General features: G+C 42.5%; 1 protein-coding gene across 1 annotated transcript in view; it reads right to left on the reverse strand.

Moving 5' to 3' along the window:
• Nucleotides 1–21,693, reverse strand: part of myo3a (myosin IIIA) — a 48,669-nt gene that overhangs the window by 550 nt on the left and 26,426 nt on the right. The window contains exons 9-35 of the mRNA XM_028432866.1: nt 19,421–19,486; nt 19,153–19,308; nt 18,434–18,530; nt 17,490–17,606; nt 17,062–17,166; nt 16,891–16,974; nt 16,330–16,532; nt 14,584–14,682; nt 14,357–14,471; nt 13,472–13,598; nt 12,896–13,106; nt 12,594–12,741; nt 11,420–11,573; nt 10,998–11,086; nt 10,776–10,905; nt 10,197–10,279; nt 8,577–8,657; nt 8,291–8,496; nt 8,066–8,177; nt 7,715–7,877; nt 7,547–7,633; nt 7,337–7,460; nt 6,025–7,258; nt 5,628–5,772; nt 2,691–2,782; nt 1,931–1,971; nt 321–566 (exon numbers count right to left, since the gene is read on the reverse strand). Of these exons, the coding sequence (XP_028288667.1) occupies nt 321–566; nt 1,931–1,971; nt 2,691–2,782; nt 5,628–5,772; nt 6,025–7,258; nt 7,337–7,460; nt 7,547–7,633; nt 7,715–7,877; nt 8,066–8,177; nt 8,291–8,496; nt 8,577–8,657; nt 10,197–10,279; nt 10,776–10,905; nt 10,998–11,086; nt 11,420–11,573; nt 12,594–12,741; nt 12,896–13,106; nt 13,472–13,598; nt 14,357–14,471; nt 14,584–14,682; nt 16,330–16,532; nt 16,891–16,974; nt 17,062–17,166; nt 17,490–17,606; nt 18,434–18,530; nt 19,153–19,308; nt 19,421–19,486 (4,515 nt within the window). The remainder of the gene's footprint in view (nt 1–320; nt 567–1,930; nt 1,972–2,690; nt 2,783–5,627; nt 5,773–6,024; nt 7,259–7,336; nt 7,461–7,546; nt 7,634–7,714; nt 7,878–8,065; nt 8,178–8,290; nt 8,497–8,576; nt 8,658–10,196; nt 10,280–10,775; nt 10,906–10,997; nt 11,087–11,419; nt 11,574–12,593; nt 12,742–12,895; nt 13,107–13,471; nt 13,599–14,356; nt 14,472–14,583; nt 14,683–16,329; nt 16,533–16,890; nt 16,975–17,061; nt 17,167–17,489; nt 17,607–18,433; nt 18,531–19,152; nt 19,309–19,420; nt 19,487–21,693) is intronic.

Consider the following 21,693-nt stretch of genomic DNA (forward strand, 5'->3'; position numbering starts at 1 on the left):
GTCAGTACTCTGTGACATCACTGCTGGGTGTGTTTGAAAACAGATTTGAGGACAGACTGTAACTTAGAGTATAGTTAGAGTTAAGTGTCTTTTTCTCAGTGTGCAACACTAGATAATAAATGTGGGCAAATGTCTTAAGTGGGTAATAATTCAAACAAACTAGATGCTGAACTGGCTAGCTTTATCACCATCACCATCATCATCATCAACATCGTTACGCTAAACGAATGTTATTACTACCTGAGGCAACACGATCAATCGATCTGTATCAAAACACTTCTTATCTGTACCACATGGTGGTAGCTTCAGTCATGCTGTACCTGTTGTCTTTGGCAGGTTTGGGGGGCTCTGGATCGGTGACAGCCCGCTCTCTAGTGGGTCGACTGGCAGCAGCTGGGCGTTGGTCTGGGGGCTGCAGCCTGTCCATAGAGCGCCTCCTCTCCACAGACCGCCCCCGCTCTGGCCTGGCACTGGGTGATGCGATCTCTGTAGACATGGAGGGCTCAGACCGGCTGGTGGACAGGGTCCGGTAATACTGGTCGTCCATGTCCAGAAGTTTGCCTGGACTAGAGCACAGGGCGAATACAACGTATGTTCAATTTATGAGGGACAATACCCGAAGTGACTTTTTTTGTGTGTTATTAAATGTTAATAAAAACCAAAGACATTCCAGTGTAAGCTCTGCTGTAGCACTATGAAGCTTTGCTCTGACCTCTGTTTGAACAGAGACAAAAAGGACAATTTCAACACAGGATCAATAAGTCTCACACATTGTTAACATATGTTGGTGAGTACTACTGTGGGTCGGTCAGACTGCTGCCACTGTGATGAGCTGCAGGTCTGACCTGACCTCACACTCAGACGTGATGTTTGTACTGATTGACATGACGCCGTCTGCAGCAGGCGCTGAATCATGTGTCAAAGAAAAACCTCAACGACATTGACCTGCACAACACTTTCTCATCTGTTACATCACTTAATAAAATAAATAAATAAATAAATAAATAACTTAATAATTTACTGATGGATGGTTTGATGTAGGTTGAAGCCGTGACACCTCATCCTTTGGTGGTACATTAAAACTCCCTCCAGCTTTCAGAGGTCACTTCTCAATCATCGATTCACTTGTTTTTTCCATACTTTACAAAGTGATACATTCTGAACCGCCTCATGTTGCGTCAGAGCACAGAGCAGTAACATCTGCGGTACACACTCAGCGTTTCTTCTTCTGCCCTCACTGTCTTACCATCACCTAACCCCTGCATACCTTCCAGTCTTCACTGCGTACCGCCCACGTTCTCCCTGTCTCCCATCATCCTCTGCTGTCAGCTTCAGCCGGAGATGCTATCGTTCCTGCTGACCTTCTCATCCTTAATGATGCATGTAAACTGCTCCTGTCCATCGCCGGCTTTATTTATCTGCTAACAAATTATTACCCTTGATGTTTAGCGCTGTTTTGCACTCTCTCTGTGTGTGTGTGTGTGTGTCTTCAGACTGCTGTGATAAAGCACCCTGGCCCCTGCTTGTTCAGCCAGCCCTATCAGTCTATCTTCACCCCTCGCTCTGGGCGGTATGCTCACCTTGTGGCCTGTGCGACACATACATATGTATGAATACCCACACGAACACACACTATTACAGTTATGTTCTGTCCCACTTTGAAACCTCCTTCTATAAAATACACGAAACATCTTTTTAACACATGCCAATAAGTCTGATTCCTAAGATTACATTTCATTGAGTTCCTTCAGCCAGTGTAACAGAGGTAAAGGATGAGGGTAATTAATTTAACTGAGGATGTGTGAAGCGCTGCACGTCGTTAAGTTCGGAAAGAGACACTGTCCTAACGTTGAAGCTGGACACACTATAGTGTGGCGAGCACTCTTAAAGCAGCAGTGAAGGGCCGTTAAAGTAAGAACCGGACACTTACTCTTCTTTCCTGGGTTTGCGTTTATCATCCTGGACAGAGCGCTGAGAGGAGAAAGAACAAAGAATGAATCACCACGTGTCAGCAGAACTAACGCCTATGCTCATGGAAAGAATAACAATCAGGCGTGTGGAACTGCAGGTTACAGCCAGAACATATGTACCAGTCATAGGAGCGAATCTTGGCTTTGTAATATACAGGTAATCATGATCCTCAGAGGATGGATCCTAATGACTACTGACCCCTAATAAACCCCTGCCTTTCATGCACATTCATGGTTTCTAGGTGATGCATCATAATCAGAGTTGCTTATATTTGGACTTTTGGATTACTTATTTTATCTCGAAATTCAAGTTGTGGGATCAGTCGTCATAGCAACCATGATGTCAAACCACCTCACGGGACATCAAACTAATACAGCGCAGCACAAAAATTTACAAAATGTCTGCCACTCAGTTTCAAATGTCTGGTTTTCATCAGTTATTGATTGAATTATTGATTATGTGCAGATTGTCTACAGAGTGTATATCCTGAGCAACCTGAAATAATCAGCAGCACAATGACTGAAATGACAAACAGCTCCAGAAATGGTCCAAAGTATTAAAGAAATACTTTTCCAGACGAGCTCTGTAATAGTCTGACAATTCTTTCCATGGCAACAAAAAATCAATGGCACATTGTGACAGCTGGGAGAGCAGTTAGAGCAAAGCTGTGTGGTAGAAAGCATCTGAAATCGTTGACTTGTCTTTTTTGTGTGACTCACATGGATCAGGTTGTAATAGGTGGAGTCCTCCGGCGTGTTCAGGGTCTTTGGCTGTTGGGTCCTGCGGGGGGTTCTTGACAATCTTTTGTCAGCTGAAAAGTAACAAAGACAAGAATAACATCAGACGACTGGATGTTTGCTTCAAGACAAATGAAACGGGTGTTACTTCATCCTCAGTTTTTCACTGTGATTTTTTTATTTTGTGATTTTAACATATACTCTCCCTTCTCCAGCATCTTATTTTCTACATTTCCCACAATGTCTTTCGGCAACATTTGAGAACTGGGAGTGCTTTTTGGATTGGAGAGATATTTAGACAAAAACACACAGCATTACACTTTCAGTACTTTTCTCCTTTTTGAAGTATTTTTCTAAAAGTGCTTCTGTCAGCTCCTTTGGAGCAGAAATCACACTTCAATGATGCTCTTTATGCCACCTCTGTGATGTGATGCTGCCTACTGTCACTCTATGTGGTGGATTTGGTGGTTCAAAGTCACAACAAAATACCCAGTAGTTGTTGGACCAGTGAGCTGTAATGTAATGCATAGGCAGCATTAGATCTGAATTAAAAAGAACCCCTGGCATTTCAACTCCAGCACAATCAGAGGTGTGCTGTCTCTTACACACAGTGATACTGCAGAGGTGCAACAAACCACCATGCTGTTCACACAGACTGCTGAAATGCATTAGAGTTGGTACAGTCCCACCCATGAGTCTATGTGAAAGGGTCTAAAGACAGAAGGCCTGGATTTGGACATCCCAATTAGCTCTTAAAGAGAAGCAGCACAACCTCTTTGGACTTCCTCTGTGGGCTGTTCTAATAGCAGCATTAAGTATTTTTTGCTGTACATGAAGGACGTGATGAAACCTGTGACCTGAGCGTGATGGTGTGAAGTGATTAACCAGTGATTAACCTCACTAAGTCTGTGCTGTGCGTCTCATCTGAAAAGGAACCATCCTACTGGAGATGTAGTTGCAGGGTGGTCCAACAGACCGGGTAGGATTGTTACATCATAGCTGGCATGGCACACCGCTGTGACACCATACCGACCTTTGACATTGTTATGCTTATTGAGCTGCCCCCAATACATTACACAGTTTAACCCTCAGGCCGGTTTGGATTTTCCAACAGAGATTGTGTGAGGATCTGTGTTCGATTGCCAGCATTGAACATAAGTGAGGTGTGTGTGTGTGATCATCTGGGCTGCTTCACTGCAATCTATCACATCTGTCACGAGTGATAAGCTGTAACAATAACCCTCATCTATGTTGTTACAATTATAAATATATTACAGTGACCTTTGCTTGTTGCTCATTATTAATCACTGTTCATGCAGGAGGGAAAACAATCCATCATGTGCAGACGCACGCAGGTAAAGAAGGTGAAAAGTTTGTAATATTATTGAACAACTTCATCTAAAGGTCACTCTGTATGGCTTAAATAACTAAAGCCAATTTTTACACAGGGTCTTATTAATTCCTGCTGTAATTGTTGGAAATGCTGCCTCACAAAACGTGATTAACATTTGATGACCTTTCCCATGAAGAACAGTGTGTGACTAGCATTCCTCCGTTTTCATTCTGCGCGTGCAGATCTGATTCAGTTTATCATTTCAATGAATTACATGAAGACAGATTAGCACCGTTCACAGAGAAGTGACTTGAAGAGTATAATTTTATAAGAGCTGTGCTGGCCCTTGGAAATAACACAGATAATTCTGTCTGCTTCACCTCAGGCAATACGCCGTGCTGCACAGAAGCACAGAAAGGGCGAACATGCCTGGATTTAAAGGAACACCGCACTCTGTATGTAACTGTGTGTTCACCACTCTAATGCAGCTGGGAGAAAGTTAGCCTAGCATAAAGACCAAACAAAAATGCATTCACCAGAACACATACATGTTTACAATCTAGAGATTATATGCCTTCATAGATAGAAATCTGTTATTATCATTGATCATATATACACAGATTTCTGTCACTTAAGAAGCTATCACAAGTTACCACATTCTAGTAATGCTTAGCTGAGCTAAATACTTGCATGAACACTGACATCAGAGCTTGAAATAATAATTATTACTGTAGTATTGTTACGAAATATAACATATACACTCTGAACACTTAAAGCTGACCCATGATAAGCTATGACGTTGTAATCAGTTTGTCACAGTAGTTCTGTCTGCTGGTATCTTTTAGTGGCTGTAATGTTAGCAGTTTATAGCTAATTGCTTTGTTATGGCTATTTGTTCTTTTATTACAGAGTGATATCATTTTTAAGAGCAACTAGCTGAATTCTTAGAATATTCATGACGCTAACTAAAGGCAGTCATTGGTCTCATTACTTCCCTGACACACATGAACCTCAGGATGACAGTGACATTTCAGCTGCCGGCTCAGTTTTTCAAAGACTGTGAACTTTTCAATTTGCTGCCTCCTCATCAGCCCTGAAAGCAATTACAGCTATCACCTGTGCAAATCTAATTTTTTCTCTTTTTTTCATTTTTGATGACACATCATGTTGAGAAGCGCTTCCTGTTTTGGCACTTGACTTTCTCGTGTTTCCTGATCTAATAAAGTCGCACGACACAATAGGAGCTGATAACATCACCTTCCCTCCACTGTGAGGAGCCGGTAATAAAATCTGCACCTCTCTGTGAGGTTTTCACTGCTACACCAAGAAAACAAGAGCAGTGAGACATTGACAGTCAAAGCTTGAACACAATGTGTCCTCTTTTCTTTTTAGGAGGTGACTGCTGCACTCACATCTCTTGGTGAATGTTTCTGAACTCAATGATACTTTTCCATCTTAATTATCTGACGGGTAAAGGCTTCAAAAGCAGAACCAAAAATGCACATTAACCTCGGGTCAGACTGTCATGGAAGTACATTTATTGCTTTATAATCTGTTCTTCACAGGGCTAATCTCACTTATCGTACCAGATTGCTGATGCTGGGGAGCGTAGCCGTTGATTGCTTTTGGTCTCACAAACATGCCGTTGTTGTCGGGGTTTGATTGATGGGCCTGGATGATCTCATTCAACTTGTGCTGCAGGGCAGCGAAGTCCTGAGACGTCTTTGTGATCTGTTAAAGAGGCAAAAACACAGGGCTGGATAATGTGACAAGACAACACGGCACGTGGATCTGAACTTTCCTTGATTGCCCTTGAATGCATCATGTGTGATTTTGGTTGTGTTGTAAAATACCATCAAATCTAAGCTTAAAATCCTAATTTAACACAAGCCCTTACGGTGAGTTACACTAATTATTACTGCAGCATTGCTCTAATCCTCCCCCCATCATTTGTAACAGTGAACAACAAATGAAATCCTTCACCTGTCTGGAGAAGCTCTCCAGCTGCTTGGCTTCACCCTGCGCTGCTTGCTTGTTGGCCTTCAGGTTCTTCCTGTCTTTGTACCCTCTGAAGTTACTCTGGATCTTCACTGCGGCCTGCTCTTCCTCCTGTCGTTCTTTCTCAGTGTCTGCCTCCTCTTTACGTTCAATCTCCACGTCAGTAACATCCACGGCTGGCCCCTCCTCCTCCTCCTCCTCTTCCTCCTCGATAGTGTCCTCCTCTGCTTCTCTGGTATCCTCGTTCTCCTCCTTGGCTTTCTTCTGGGCCTCTCTCTCTGCTTTCAGTTTCTTTCGGTCACGATGGCCTCTGAAGTTACTCTGAAGGACAGTAGCTGCTTTTTCTTCATCCAGCTCATCTGGGTTCTCCTTTAGGTCTGGCACTGGTTCTTCTTCTATTGGAGGTTCTGGTTTAAGCTCTTTCTTCTTCTTTTTGGGGATCTTTCCCTCCTGTTCGAGTTTTCTGCGCTCCTTGTGGCCACGGAAGTTGCTCTGAAGCACCACAGCTGCTTTGGTCTCGTCTGGATCGTCTGATGCGACGTCACTTGAAGGAACATCTGCTCCAGCTTGAGATTCTGTCGATTCATCTTTTTCTGTCTCCTCCTTTTCCACCACTTTCTTTTCTTCTGTAGGACGTTTAGCTTTCTGCTTCTTGGCTGGGATCTTGCCCTCTTCCTGTAACTTCTTCCTCTCTTTGTGCCCTCTGAAGTTACTCTGCAGAACTGTGGCTGCTTTGGTTTCCTCCTCCACGCCGATTACTTCTTGTTCTGCTACTCCATTCTCTTCCTGTGCTTCTTTTCTACCATCTGTGTCCTCAATCACCGCTTCATCTGCCACTTCTGTTTGCTCGTCATCTTCTGGCACCTGAGTATGATCGCTGTCCTCATTCTCCTCTGCTTCATAAGTGCTTTCTTCATCTTCATCGTTCACCTCTTGGCGTCCTGCTTCCCTTTCTTCCTGCGCTTCATCTTTGCTGGCTGACTGCTTTTGCTCTTTCTCCTCCAACACTTCTTGTGGCACCTTGAGCTCGGCACCAGCCATGGTCTTCTTTCTTTCCTTAAACTTCTTCCTCTCTTTGTAGCCCCTGTAGTTGCTCTGAAGAACCACGGCAGCTTTAGTTTCCTCCTTTTCATCTGGAGTAGAGGCACTTTCATCGTTGGTGCTTTCTGGCACCTGTTCTTTAAGAGCCTTCTCTTGTTTCTCTTTCTCTTTGGCTTCCCTGAAAACCCAATGGATACTTCTATAATTCAAAACTGTAATGTCAGAGGTAATAATATGCATATTTCATGTCTCATACCGTTTCCTTTTGAAGCTTTTCCTTTCCTTGTGCCCTCGGTATCGAGCCTGGATCTTGGTTGCTGCTTGGTTCTTCTCATCTAACATCTCCCTGTACTTTTTTTTTGCAAGATATCCCCTGCACACTGAAGACGACAAACCAATGTCACACACACCGAGCTCACACAGTGTAGTGTAGTGTGTAACACATTAAAGACCAGATTGTTCTTACCAGCCTGAAACTGGATGATGAAGGCCTCAAACTTTGCTTTGCTCCTGTCGTCTGCGACCCTTTTCCGAACTTTGTGGCCTCTGTAAGCTGCAGATGAAAGCATGACTTGGCACGGCTGTGAGTTGTTGACATTCTGGTACACAGTCAGAGTGTTTACAGTTTACTAACCTGACTGCAGCACCAGAGCGCTCTGTTCTCGCTCTTTTAATATCCGTCGGTACCGTTTGGCGCCCAGCCAGCCTCGGACACACGCCTGCAGCAGGATGATTCGCTGTGTGGCCTGCTGCACCATCAGGTTCAGGTGTTCAACGTGGTAATATTTAAGGAACACCTGAGACAAGACCATTTATTGTATCAAAATGCACCTTGAGTTCCACTGTGAGTTTTCAGGTTTAGTTGCGGAGCGTGACACACTTTGGATGAACATGAAGTGACTGCTTGCTTTATTAGTATGTAGAGCTATTTGTATTTCATGTTTCTCTATCACTACATCAGCTCACTTCAAATCAACTATCTTACCTTAGTCTTCCCCATTGCCCAGTTTTCCAGTTTGGCCTTCTCCAGTATAGCAGCACACGTCTCTGGAGTCACAGCAGGCTCCTCATGAGCGTGGAAAGCCAAGATGTAGTACCTGTAACAATTACTGCAATCAGCTGGACACTAATGATAAGGATCAACACATCGGGCGCACATTCATTTAATTAGTGACAAGGAAGGAGTTAAGAAAGGTAAGGAACTGCTGACCTCTTCATGAAGTTAGCAAACAGGATGCGATGAGAGTAACCCTGCCGTCTAATCTTGGCGGTCTCCAGGACGCCCGTGTATCGCAGCTGAACCAGAACCTTCTCCCGGTCGAACTTGTTGGCCTGGCGGTCATTGTTGGGTTTGATGCAGCGCACAAAGTGAGGCTGGCCTGCCACCATCTTGGACAGCAGGTCCATCAGAGAGTACTATACATAACGAATAATGAAAGAATATGTTTCAGCAATATGATGGATCATAAAGGTTTCACTGATATGAGCAGTCTTACCCGGAAGTAAGAGGCCACTGTCTGTGTTCTCATGTTGGTGGTTTCTCTCGGGTGGTAAGGCGTGTCTCCAGGTTCACCCGGCTGAAAAACCAAAACATCATATCAGAAAACCAATTAAGATGACTGTCCTGTATGACTACAGTGCTGATGCTTTGTATGGGACAAACAGGAAGATTTTGACACATTTAAGCAAGATTAATGCAAAGTACACCTTTTTTCTGTTTTATTTTATCTGTTTTGAAATAAAAATCACCGTTTGCATTTGTATTGTGTCGTCAACAGGCACATGAAGCAAGCATTTTTTTTCAGTGTTGTGCTTTATTTTCCAAGAAGGCTGCAAACAAAAAAGGGCCAAATCAAGACTATACTCGATCTGAATAGATTTTATACTTAGACTACAAAGGGGTGATTGGTAAGTTTGTGGCTTCAGGTTGAAGTACTTTTATTTATCATGGATCTGTCACTATAGTGACCACTGAGCTCCTTCCTTTTCTTGGTGGAGAAGTAGGTGGACAAATCAGATGATCTGATGTCGTTGAATGTTGGCAGCCCTCACTCCTGATGTGGAGCCATTGGCTGGTGGTGCACCTATTAATGGTTTATTGTTCAAAGTTAAGAACTGCAGCAGAAATCTCACAGGATCTGCCTCAAAAATGACAAAATCTCCCTCAGCCTTAGGCCAAAGACTCATCAATCACCCTGTCTGACTCCAACAAAAACTGGGATCTCATAAAAACACATAAAACACATGTAATAAAAGCACTGACTACTGTATTAATATGCAGTTGTATTAACCTGCATCCAGCACATATTTAACCAGCCCAGCCTCTGATTCACATCACTAACACAAAACCACCTTTATAGCACACCGTCAGCCTGTTTGCAGCTCATTGCGGCTTCTTAGGAGCGAAGCCTTTGATGAGCTTTTTCTTCTAAAATATGCAAATCCATGCAAATAAATTCAAGAAACCATCAAACAGATGTAGCTACTGGCAATTGCTTTTAGGTGAACAAACTGCCCTTAGGCCTAACATTTAGCAGGAGTTGTACTGTTGCAATCTAAACTCATACACATGAATAAATTACATCGCCAGATAAAGGTTTGATTGGACGCTGGCTTTGAGTGCACAACTGTAGGTTTTAAGAGTGAACAAGTGTTTTTCACTGTGTGAGTATAAATTGCTAGCATGAGGCATGGTGCTATAAATGGACAAATACACCAAATAGAAAGCATTTAGATGTGGCTGTAAGCGGGGAAACTGAGTGTAACTATGCACAACTACACAGGATTTAGCTCTAACACAGCTACAGGCTTCTAAATCTGGATATAATTTAGATATCTAGAGTTAGGAAAGATGTGTGCATTGGTAAAATAACACCAACACTAAAGAACAAACTAATTACCTCACTAAAAGAGAAAGAACTGTATAAGGTTAGCACTCCCATCTTTTACCACACAAATGTAGACAGAGATGAAAGGAGAAACGGAGACAAAAGGTGAGAAAATAAGTTGAAAAACGAACAATTTTTAAGAGTAAAAAAGAAAAAAAATCAATTTCTGAAACTTTCCAGAGGAAGTTTTTTACAGTACAGTGATAACAGAGATAGTACTGAAAGTACCTTGGCGAAGGTGATGGTGCGTGTTGGGGTCCGCGGGGTCCGCATTGTGTTTATGCCTTTACCCTTGGTGTGGGCAAGGTTGCCTGTGAAATAAACAGTGAGTCAGTCAACAGTGGATGGGGAGTTTCTCATACATTCAGGGTTCATGTAAAGAAATACAGCATTTTTACCAGGTGGGAAATATCTGAAAAATAGGGTTGTATGCCTCCACCAAGTCTGTACAGTCTTGTACAGAACACAAAAATGGCTGCCACTGGCACTGAGGTAATAATAACGTTGATGAGGTTGATGAAAACCACCCCACCCTGCCATGAAACGCTCCACCCGGCAGCCTTCAGCCAAACTTAAAAGAAACGGTAAGAAGATTATTGGATTTGTGATCTGATTTTGACCTAGCTGGCAGCCTACTCTGCCCAACACTGAGTAGTTACTCTGCCAAGGCCCGCTTACTGTCTGGCAGACAGGAAGGGGGGTAGACCTATTAAACAATAGACTGTTGTATGTATTAAGTCCTGCTTTCAAGCCGTTTAACTAGAACTACTTTGCTCTTCACTTTTTCCTTTATGTAAAGCGAGTTACCTGTTTTGGTTAGCGGATGGGTGACCAGTTTGCGGATGAGTTCGTTCTCTGATGACCTCAGCAGCAGGACGATGTCAGCTGGAAGTGTTTCTCTGTTTTTGGCTAAGAAGCCGGCCGCATTGTAAATCACCTGGGAGCAGAAAAAAAAACATTAAAATGAATTTTAACAAGGTTCAGTTCAAATGAAGTCACACTACATTATTATGATCCCATAGTACTTACCTTCCCAGCGTAGTGGTGAATACCAAAGCCAAGGTCAACCCTCTTTGGCCTCCAGAAGCTTTTTGTCTTGAGATTATCTTCAAATTTCTCTGAAATGTCAAATTACATGAGTTTATTACTCTCATAACCATAAAAGTCTGTTTATAAGATTTCACTCCCAATCAAAAAAAGTGTGTATAAAAACAAACAGGATCATCTCTTATGTTTCTGGTCCTTGAATGCATCATACATCAAAGTATGTCTAAGCTTTAAATTGATTTGTCATTTTAGTTGTACTTGCCAAATATAACATTCAGAAACTGCTTGAGGTTCGCAAGATGAAAATTGTCTTTCAATTCTATAAAATCAGGGACTTTTAGTTATGTAGGTTATTAAACCACTGTAAGACAGATTTCATTTGTTGAACAATCTGAAGCACTGACCTACGAGCGTCTGGTCAGTAGCCTGTGGAAAGCGACTCTCTTCATCTAGAAGCGACAGCATCCCCATGGGCTTCTGCAAGAACAGGTCCAGCAGAGGTCGGTTGTCCTCATACTCGATCATCCGAGCGTCAACCTCTTCATTCAGGTACTCGTCCTGCACAGGAAGGGGGGCAGACAGTGAAGTACATTCATGTAAACATTCCCTTTAATGGCACACCTCTCAGTATGTAGAAATAAGGATTATAATTTCAACCAGCAACCTTTGCTTAGCCACATTTCAGCAGATCATTTAGGCCCCTGAATTCATTGTCACAGCCACATTTTATTTAAAGTAGACTTTGTAGTGTTTTAGCCTGTGTGTGTTTTTTTTTATTTAGATGAAACTCATCTGGGGGCAAAGTGAGCCTAGCCTTCCACTTTACGTTGAGCTACCATGATCACCTTATTATATTATTATCAGAGACTCAAAGGAACAGACAACATCAATTCAGTCTGCTTATTGTAGCATGAACATGTACTGTGAAGTAAATGGAGCACGTCAGGAGATCAGCAGGGATTCAGACAGAATGTAAAGGTATACAGAAACATGCATATGTTTTACTGATCAGATCTCTAACACAGAGCAGCTTCAGCTCACTGAAGATGTGACAGGTTAGGAGACGCTTAATAATGGTACAGCACAGTACATTTACCTTATGCTCTGGGTATATCTGCTGGCAGTATAGGACCATGTATTTCTGGGCCCAGTTCCAACAATACCCAAGAGTGAATTTAAGTCCAACATAAAGTGTCTCCAACTCCTAATTGGCCCTCGTTTGGGATGATTTATGGCACCTCTCCATGGGTGAGTCCAAATCATTTAACATTAGCAAACCATTCTCTGACCCCCCTCCCCTCGAGGCAAAACATTCCCAGAGATGAAACAGAGGGAAAATCAGGAACGTCTTTCTGCTGTGAATAAAGACAGCAGCACATTTTACCCTTGCCATCGCTCTTAAAGCGTGGGATGACAAACGATGACATGTTATCACAATTTAGATGGAAATGAGGTGGTACCAAGGTGAAAACTGCACACAAAGGGCTTTCCAGGAGGGATTCATGCACTCAAGAGAGCATTCTTTGATTTCAGTGATGGGTTATAAGGGGATCCACGCTGATGTGGGCTGAGCTTTACCTGTTCCCAGGCGAATATGTGTTGGTTGAAGTAGAACTGGATTTGCTCGTTGGCGATGTTGATGCAGAGCTGCTCAAAGGAGTTCTTCTTGAAATTCTCAAAACCAAAGATGTCCAGGATGCCGGTGTTCAAGCCTTTGTCGTCCTCTCTGGAGATGAAAAGAATAAAAGATTTTAAAAAGTTACTGCCACTCAACCAGGTGAGCTATCCGAGCATCCCACCTTAGAGGTTTTAAAAGACCAGAACACACCTAAAGGTTGCACTTGAACACACACACACACACTTGGCGCTCATGAGCTCACCCTAGGTGGCTGTCAGGTCGCAGCAGTGCGTTGATCCTGTTGACGATCCAGCTGAAGAGGCGGCCATACAGAGCTTTACCCATGGCGTCTCTCACCTCCACTGCTTTCTCCACTGTATTGGGCCTGACAATTGTCTCTCCACGGGCTACCACGCAATGTGAGGTCAGGGCTTCTTGGAGCTCATCAGAGCGGATGCACAGCAGAGAGGCCACTGAGGGGATAAAAGTAAAGAACTGAGTGAGACGACATTCATGTATTATATCAAACTTTATTTACACAGCAAGAGAAGGTGTTTAAATTTAGGAAATATAATGTTCACTGTAAAGTCTAACCGCAGCAAAAAGGCATGTATGGTAATGACTTTCTGTAAAACTGCAAACCGCGACTGTACTGATAGATCATTTATTTCACGACAATAATTTGCTATATTTATCTCCACTCCACATGCAGCTCTCTGCGGTGTTAATGATGAAAGGCAGAAGAGGGAGGGGGAGCAGCAAAGGAAATTTACAGTCCCGTTTAGTTTTACGTCATCATATACCATCACCCTCCCTCTCTCTCTCTCTCTCTTCTCACCATTCTCCAGGACAGAAATGTTGGTGATGTTGCTCTTGTCGGTTTGATGCTCTGAGGCGACCGGAGAGAACTCGATATCACCGGAGTTGAGGATGGCAGCCAGAGTGCTGTAAACGCTGCCCAGCTCCTGCAAACATGAACATGTGTTTACATGCAAATGAATGATCTGATTTTGTGTCTTATCCAGAAGAAAAGACGCAGTCACGCTCTTAAATATGCACTGTTGTAAGCCTTTATGTAATTTAAACAAAAGGGTTACATGAGAATGTACCCTTGTGAAGTTGGTGTGTTTTGGTTTCAAACTTTTAACATGTTTCTGCTGTTGAAGCCTTATGGGAACTGACTCCAGGATTTACACCCTTAAAAGACCCCCAAATTGACCTTCTAATTCAATTCCTTAACATGTTACATGTTCTTGCTTACTCCAAGAACATTAAACTGAGATACAAATAATATCTCATTCCCCCAGCTATAAGCTGTACAATAAATGGGTCAGCTCAATCAGCTTGGCAGGTCTCACGCCTACAAAACAAGCTCCTCCTGTGGGCAGCTGTCACAAAAAACTGCTTCATCATCATCATCATCATCATCATATGCACTCTGTGAATAGGAAGCTGTTCCTCCAGCACTGCCAAGTGATTACAGGATAAGTGCTATTGACATGCCCATCCCAAGAGCGATCAAGTCTTTGAGCCTCATTATCCCCTGCGCTGCCAACAGCCGACTGAATACATGTGCTTCATGCTTTATCAGAAAACATACAGCGGATCAAAGAAGCTACACATGATGCTACTGTAACGTAAACTGACTACAAATAATACATTACAGTGAGTGTGTGAAGGTTAGGCTGTTTCTTTGGCCACGGATTAATGCAGCAGTTTATACCTCCAGGGTGAATCCAATGACTTTGAAGCACTGCTCCACTACATCAAACTGCTCCTTGTAGAAGGTGTTGCTCACTATATCAGGCCCTAATTTAATGTGCTCATTACACAGGTACCTGCCGAACAAAAAGAAAGGAAACACAAAGGTCAGGATCAGGGTCTCGGGAAGTCCGGGGACAGTTTGCAGTGCAAAGCGAAATAGAAGTGCTCAGGAAATGTCAAACCTACTTAGGTGTTTTGCTGTCAGAGAGCTTGTAGTGGGCGAGTTTCTTCCTGTCAGCCAGACCAGCATAAATATAGTAGAAGATGTGGAAGTTCCTCTCCCCACTGTGGAAACAAAGACGATACACTGCATGAGAAAGTAACACAAAATACATCTGACAGGAATAAAAAAGCATTTTTCCCCCCATCATTTTCAAATAACTCAATTTAAACTCAATTTAATATTTCAATGGTGCTACTCTATGGAGCCTCAAAATGGACAAAATGTATCAGGAAATAAATGGAAATGACAAATGAACTCAGCATGAACAAACTAGAGAAAGTAAGCAGAAACTAGGTAAGGACACTAAGTTAGAATGTATTTTAACCAGAGGAGTTCTCTAGAGCTGAAAGGGGGGAAGCTGGAGAAACATTTTTAGTATCTGCAGCCACTGTCCTATCCATTTTTGAGCAGCTAATCAAGAGTCTTGAATGTGCTGCTCCTCCTTTAGAAAACCAGCAAAGACTTCGAGGGCTGGCACACCAAAAGATAGACAAAACAGACAAAATGCCACCAACTTGGCAGCCTTAGTTCAACGAACAACAGTGCATCTGTGTGTCACTTGAAGTGGTCGTGCCCTTAATTATGTGCAATATTATGTCTTATCATACTTAAAGAGAGTAATATACAAATTCACCACAAATACAGACCCTAGAGGCCCTATGGGGTACTGCAGATTTTCTGTGTCTGCAGTGCTGACAACAACAGTCTAGCAAGCACTCTGTTCAGCAACAGTACTGTTTCCCAGCATCCATTGAGGTTTGAGGAATCAAAGACATGGAGTCAAAGTGTGGGGGATTAGGCTGTTTCACCAGGGTCACCCACATCTAGGGCAGAGATTGGGAACAGGAGGATGTGCCAGCCGGCATGGAGGAGGTAACAGCCAGAAGGATGGTGGGGATGGGACAGTAGGGAGGCTGGCTCTCTATGTGCAGCCAATAAATGGCTGGATCTGCGTCTATGTGGGATACCAGATCTAAATAGCTGAGCTACTGTAGGATACATCAATGAAGATTCAACCTAGAGTCTCTGACATCTAAACTGATGATCAGTTAGGAAATTTGGAAGAGCTAACAGTATTATTCATGGATCTTTTGCCATTTCTGAGAAAACCGCCACCTACTTTAACAGGATAAGGCAAATCTTAATAAATTGTGTAAATGAGAACTAAAACTCTCCTTAAATCAAACAAACTATCCACCATATATTAGAGAAATAATACATGAAAACATGTATTTTCACCTTGATTTCTAGCAGCATCCAATAACACACTAAAAAAGTCTGTCTACACATAAAGCTTGCAGCCAAATCAAACCGTCTCTGACCTGTGTGTCTGTTTTCTAATGGAGTACTTGAGTCTGCCTTTGAAGCTCCACTAAGGACACTTGCAAGACCACAATCTTTGATCAAACAGGAAATAAGCTAGCCCCTCCACTTGACCCCGGTCTACTCCCCCGACACACGATAAGAAGAAAGGCTGAACTGACTGAAGTGTAGGCTGACGGCAAATGCCACCAGTTTCAATTGGAAGAAAGTAGAAGTGAAGAAAAGAGCGGGACAGTTCATTACACGCTGATCCACAGCCAGCGGGCACAAAAATAACCTTCATGGCCATGTTTGCACAGAAATCAACCAAAGAAATGATTTCACCTTCTGTGAATGTCACTGTCAATTGAAGGTCAGTCAAAAACAAGACAGGGAGGGATATTTACATCGCCTGGTGGATGACTCGGGATTTCTCCAGCAGATACTCGGATATCTGTGCTCCGACCACTGTTCCGCCGCAGGTGAACTTCATCTCAAGGTACTTGCCGAAGCGACTGGAGTTGTCATTGATGGCGGTGCAGGCGTTTCCAAAAGCCTCCACCAGGCTGTTCACTAGCAGGATCTTTTCCTGGAGCGTCCGGTTATTGGCCTGAATACAACATTATTATTACAGATTGTGTCATTTCTATCTCGTATAAACTGAAATTTTCTTTTCAGTTAAGTTGCAAATCATGACTGGCACCAGCTGTATCAACAGAATTATCATAGGATGCTAAAATAGCCAGGACAGGACAGGACAGGACGTATTTTAGGATCAATATTCCAAATATGAAATTGAATGACAGGACACAGCTGCTGCAGAGTCTGTGACATCGTCAGTCACAATTTCAGCATGTGACTGATTCTCAGTTGTTTTTATTTATTTTACTGATATCTGAGGAAAACAGTGGGGAAGACGATGGGACACTCCATAAAAGAATAACAGAGAGGAAACACTGAGGACTCACCTTCCCCAGAACAGTAAGCTGCTGCACCAACAGATGGGCGCTCTCTGTTTTCCCTGCTCCACTCTCCCCGCTGATCACAATACACTGCACACATCACATTTCACTTCATCTTTACAACAGAAGTAGTAATAATGACACAACTTGTTTGTGATACTGTGACACGTTTATTACCTGATCTGTGTTGTATGACACCATAGACTGGTAGGCGATATCAGCCACAGCAAAGATGTGTGGTAAATTAGCCGTGCGCTTTGCTCCTATGTACATCTTTGTGTACTGTGAAGACATAAGAGAATAAGAATACCATAAAGTAAACATTATGTAGAAGACAAAAATGGATTTTCCTCTTTGTCCTATATTTCTGCACTGTGAGGAGAGAAAACTTGATAATTGAGAGGAAAATACACTTAGTGAAGTGTGGAATAACAGGAGCAGTGTGTGTGTGTGTGAGGCTAAATGGGATGCAGCAGACTGAGGAACTGCATAGCCACTAATGAGATACATTCAATGCATTATTGACCAAATGTAGGAGCACACGTGCGAGAAGAAACACACACAGAAGCCTCTAAACCACACATGAAGGCCAATTCTCTGCTGACCTCAGAAGTGTAAATCTCCATCTTATGGAAAGGATTGACTGCGATCAGGATGTCTCCCACATATGTGTAAATCTGATCTCGCCCGTAGCGGCTCTGGAGTTGCTCAGTGACTGCATTCTGAGGAAAAATAGGAAAAAAAGAAAGAAAGATTCAATATAAGATGTCTAGATACCTAGAAGACTGCAAAAAAAAACACAAAGCTGCACTTTAGCTCATGTCCTGCCTCAAGTCACAGGCTGTTATGTCAATGTATTATATTCATAACGCAATGATTAATTCTGCTGTCTGCTCCCTGCAGCAGACAGGTACTTCACCCTCATGCCAGTGGAGCCTCTGAGCTTGAAGGATGGGTTAAAATATCCGCTGGCAACCGGGGCTGTTTGTATCATTCAATACGTCAATGCAACACTCACATTTGATGAATTGCTCTAAATGTTATTTGTGCAAAAGATGCTGTTGTTTTTTGTTCCACAAACCAACACGAGTGCATGCAGGTGAAGCAGGAAGACATGAATGCCCATATGGCAGGATGTAGACTAATGAGGTCATTATTCAATCAGCTGGAGTTGAAGAGACATATTTTTACAACTGTTCTATGAAACTCAAACATACGAATTTATATGTAAAATCTTCCAATCCTCCTCAAACCTGTTGGTATAGTGCCCTCTTAACAGTTGTAGTGCATATGAAATGTCTTTGAGGTGGGACTTGCCACATTGGTAGCCAAGAAAATGGCAGGGATGATCTACCCTAAGACCTAATCTCAAATGAAAACAAAAATTAAACGACAGAACAGACTTTATACCTGTGCATGTTAGCTTCACGGCTACATTACATCACACAGATTTGTCTTTTTAGCAATTGAGGATGAGAGGATGTGCTTAAAATGTAATACATAATCACTTACTATTCCAGACATGGAATTGAAAAAGCGGACTTTTTACCTCGTCTAGTACTTCCAGGGTTGCGAGGTCGTCCACCTCATCTACGTCAGACTGCATCTTCACGTGGCTTCCTTTTTTAGTGTGGATACGTTCATGCCTGAAATTCATATGGATGCGCAAGTAAGGGTAACTCTACACTGTACATGGCATTGTGCAGTCAAACAAAGGAAATATTGACAACAGAAAAGCACAAACATTACAACATACAACAACACAGCAATGGCATGGTGGTGGCATGTAAGCAACATAAAAACGCCCATGTAGTTGATGCCAAATACATGTGCAATCACAGCTATAACAAGAGCTCTGACTGAACTAGAAAAGCTCCTACTGTGGCATATATAAGGTCATCTAGACATTTGTTACCTGTCATTACTGTCTGTGCCTCTGTCTGTCTTTCCATGATGGCTTAAATGACAGAAATAGGATTAACATTTTTTTTCTGAATGCATGGGCAACACACAGTTCTTGGGTCAACATTCTGACTCATGTGCAGGAAGAAAGGGCGGCGCAGGATGGAGCTGGTGCTTGTGTGAGGGTGACAGGGCTTGTAAAACATCTAGCAAAGAGGGTCATTTGGATTAGAATGTCTGCTAAAGCTGAGCTGCAGCCTAGCATATATAAACCCCACTGACAGGAAGGACTGCAGAAGTGTGAAACAAAGTCTCAATTGATGCTGAGTGTGACAACAAACAAGCTCACAAACACACAGACAATACCTTGTTTTTTCAATCACTCCCATTTGCTGGTTGAGATCAATGAGTTCAATCAATTGTTTCTGCAGGATTTTCTCTCTGCCAACAATCTGTTTGATGAAAACATGCTGGAGCAGGTCTAGCACATTTGGTCTCAGCTCAAAATCCTTAATCAGACATCTGCCCAGTGGAAGCGAGACAAAGTCAGAGGAGGGACAGGAGAGTTTTTATTCAAAGCATCTGGTTATGTGTAAACACGTATTATTCAGAGAGGAATGAGAAACACACTCACTTGCAGATGAAGTCATTAAAGTCGTCTGACCAGAGCTCTGGCTGGTGGAGAGTAGGCGGAGGGTTTCTGTTAAGGGGAGAAATGGAAAAGATAAATAGAAAGATAAGATGAGATGGGATTTACAGAGGCAGGGTGGAGAACAAAGGGGAGAACGATGGAATGAAATCTTTCGTCTTTGAGGAGGTGTTTCTGTGCTAACAGTGTCCACCTGTGCAGCTGGGTGGTACTCACACAGCTGATCTTACCTTTTTAAAAGCTCACAGTCTCTCCCTCCATAAATCCCTCTCACAGTGTTGAGGGGTTAAACTTAACAAGGCCTCACAGCGGTGGAACAACTGAGCTAATTTGCTGTAATTCCTCGTTCCGCTTTAAGTACCATTTTACAAGAGGGTTCCTGGCACACGGTGGAGAAGCCAGCGCTGCCTGCTAATGCATCGGGGCCTTTCACACACCGGCAATGACAGCGATAAATTGTTCTAATGAGAGGACATACATCTCCTGTTTATCACGCAACACGGCCAATATAGACAGCAAATGCATCAGGCATTCATTTAGTGTCTGTTCAACTAATGCTGGGACCATTAAAGTGGTTTTCTTATCCAGAAGACAAACAGTGTCTTGTGGGGTTTTTAGCTCCCTAGATAGGCTACAAGTAATTACAGCATTTAAGAGTTCACTTGCCTTATTTTAATATCTGTATTGGAGGTAAATTCAAATGTTCTCAGTTACACATAATAAGGGATGAAAGCTTAACGTGAGAATAATTAGGACAGAACTTTTCATCTTTAACCTGTTCTGAGTGTGAAGCTTCGAGCAGGGATTTGACTTCTGAATATATACTGTCATTTTCTTTTTCTGTCTTTCTGCTTTAATACATGAAGGAAGAAAATATCTTGTACTTTTCTTACTTGTCTTGTGTGTCTTTCTGTTTTTTAGTGTCACAACTGAAGCTGAAATACATCTGATTAATTGAAGTTATACAAAAATATTTTTTATTTTTTTTTTAGCACTTTTGGTTCATCTGTAGTAATTTACTGTCACTTTTTATCTGTCTCGTTTAAATATCTTGCATCTCATAGGTACTACTTTAATGCCGTTGAAGCCAATTACTTAGTTCAACGCATATTATTTCATGGAACAAATTAAGTATTTTGGTGAAAGCGTCTAACTGATCAACTCAACATCAATTGTAGCTTTGTTGTAGGGCTACACCTTCTGCAGCTTTTTATTTATGCGTGTGCAGTTTTGCTGTTAAAATGAAAAAGCAAGTCTTCACATAGGAATGCTGACATGCGCACAAAAGCTATTTTATTCAGGATTTCTATCACTGTCACAGATATAACCCAAACACCTTATGATAGTGATAGTGGCATCAACCTGACATGACCACACAATACAGGTCACATTTTTTAAGTGAATACATATGTGGGGAAACCAAAACAACAGTTTTAGAAAAAAGTAATTCAACCCTGGAGATAAACAGTATTAAACTGTTGTAGTGTTGTATGGTAAATATTCCTGTGCTGTAAATCTGTAAAGAAAATTCTGAAGTGAAAACTGAAGAACAACAACACACCACTAATATATAAATATAAGTTCAGGCAATGTAGGGAACCCGTGAAAATCATAGCAGGGATGGATTATGAAACGTGACAGGGTTTATCTGAAATGATGCCCTCAGCATGGCTTTTACCAAGACTGCTTGATGAAAGCACCCAGAGCAGTTAGAGGAGGGAAGTGGGGAGTGTGAACAGAGAGCCTGGAGCTCTGTCTGCAGCAGTCACATAGAATATGAGAATGCTGTGTGATGGCTCTGGTGGGGCTCGACCCCCTGAGCAAACACACAGGATGCCTTTAACACAGGAGCAGTCTATGTGTGTGTGTGTGTCTGTGTGTCTGTGTGTGTGTGTGTGTTCTTCAGGTGCAGGGATGGACAAAGTGCTGTGCCAAGATGACAGTCACAGTAAGTGCTTATGCAGCACTCACACTGAAATCAGGAGATGATAAACAATTAGTTTTCACCTTCAGCTTACAATACAAACAGATGAGAGAAATGGTGGCTGTGCTGTCAGCCTCCCCCCACAGGACGGATGGGGGGGGGCTAGAGCCAGGAGGGGGAGTGGTTTATGGAAAAGCCGTTTGAAATGAAAAGGCTGTACTTTGGTTACAGTCAGTACAGAGGAAAGCAAATCACTGCTTTTCTGGGTTGTGGTGAAAGCACCACACATTACCCTGTCTTTACATTGCACTCCCAGCCACTTAATAAAAACGTT

The sequence above is a fragment of the Parambassis ranga genome, chromosome 20, assembly GCF_900634625.1.
Source record: "Parambassis ranga chromosome 20, fParRan2.1, whole genome shotgun sequence".
Classification (NCBI taxonomy): domain Eukaryota; kingdom Metazoa; phylum Chordata; class Actinopteri; family Ambassidae; genus Parambassis; species Parambassis ranga.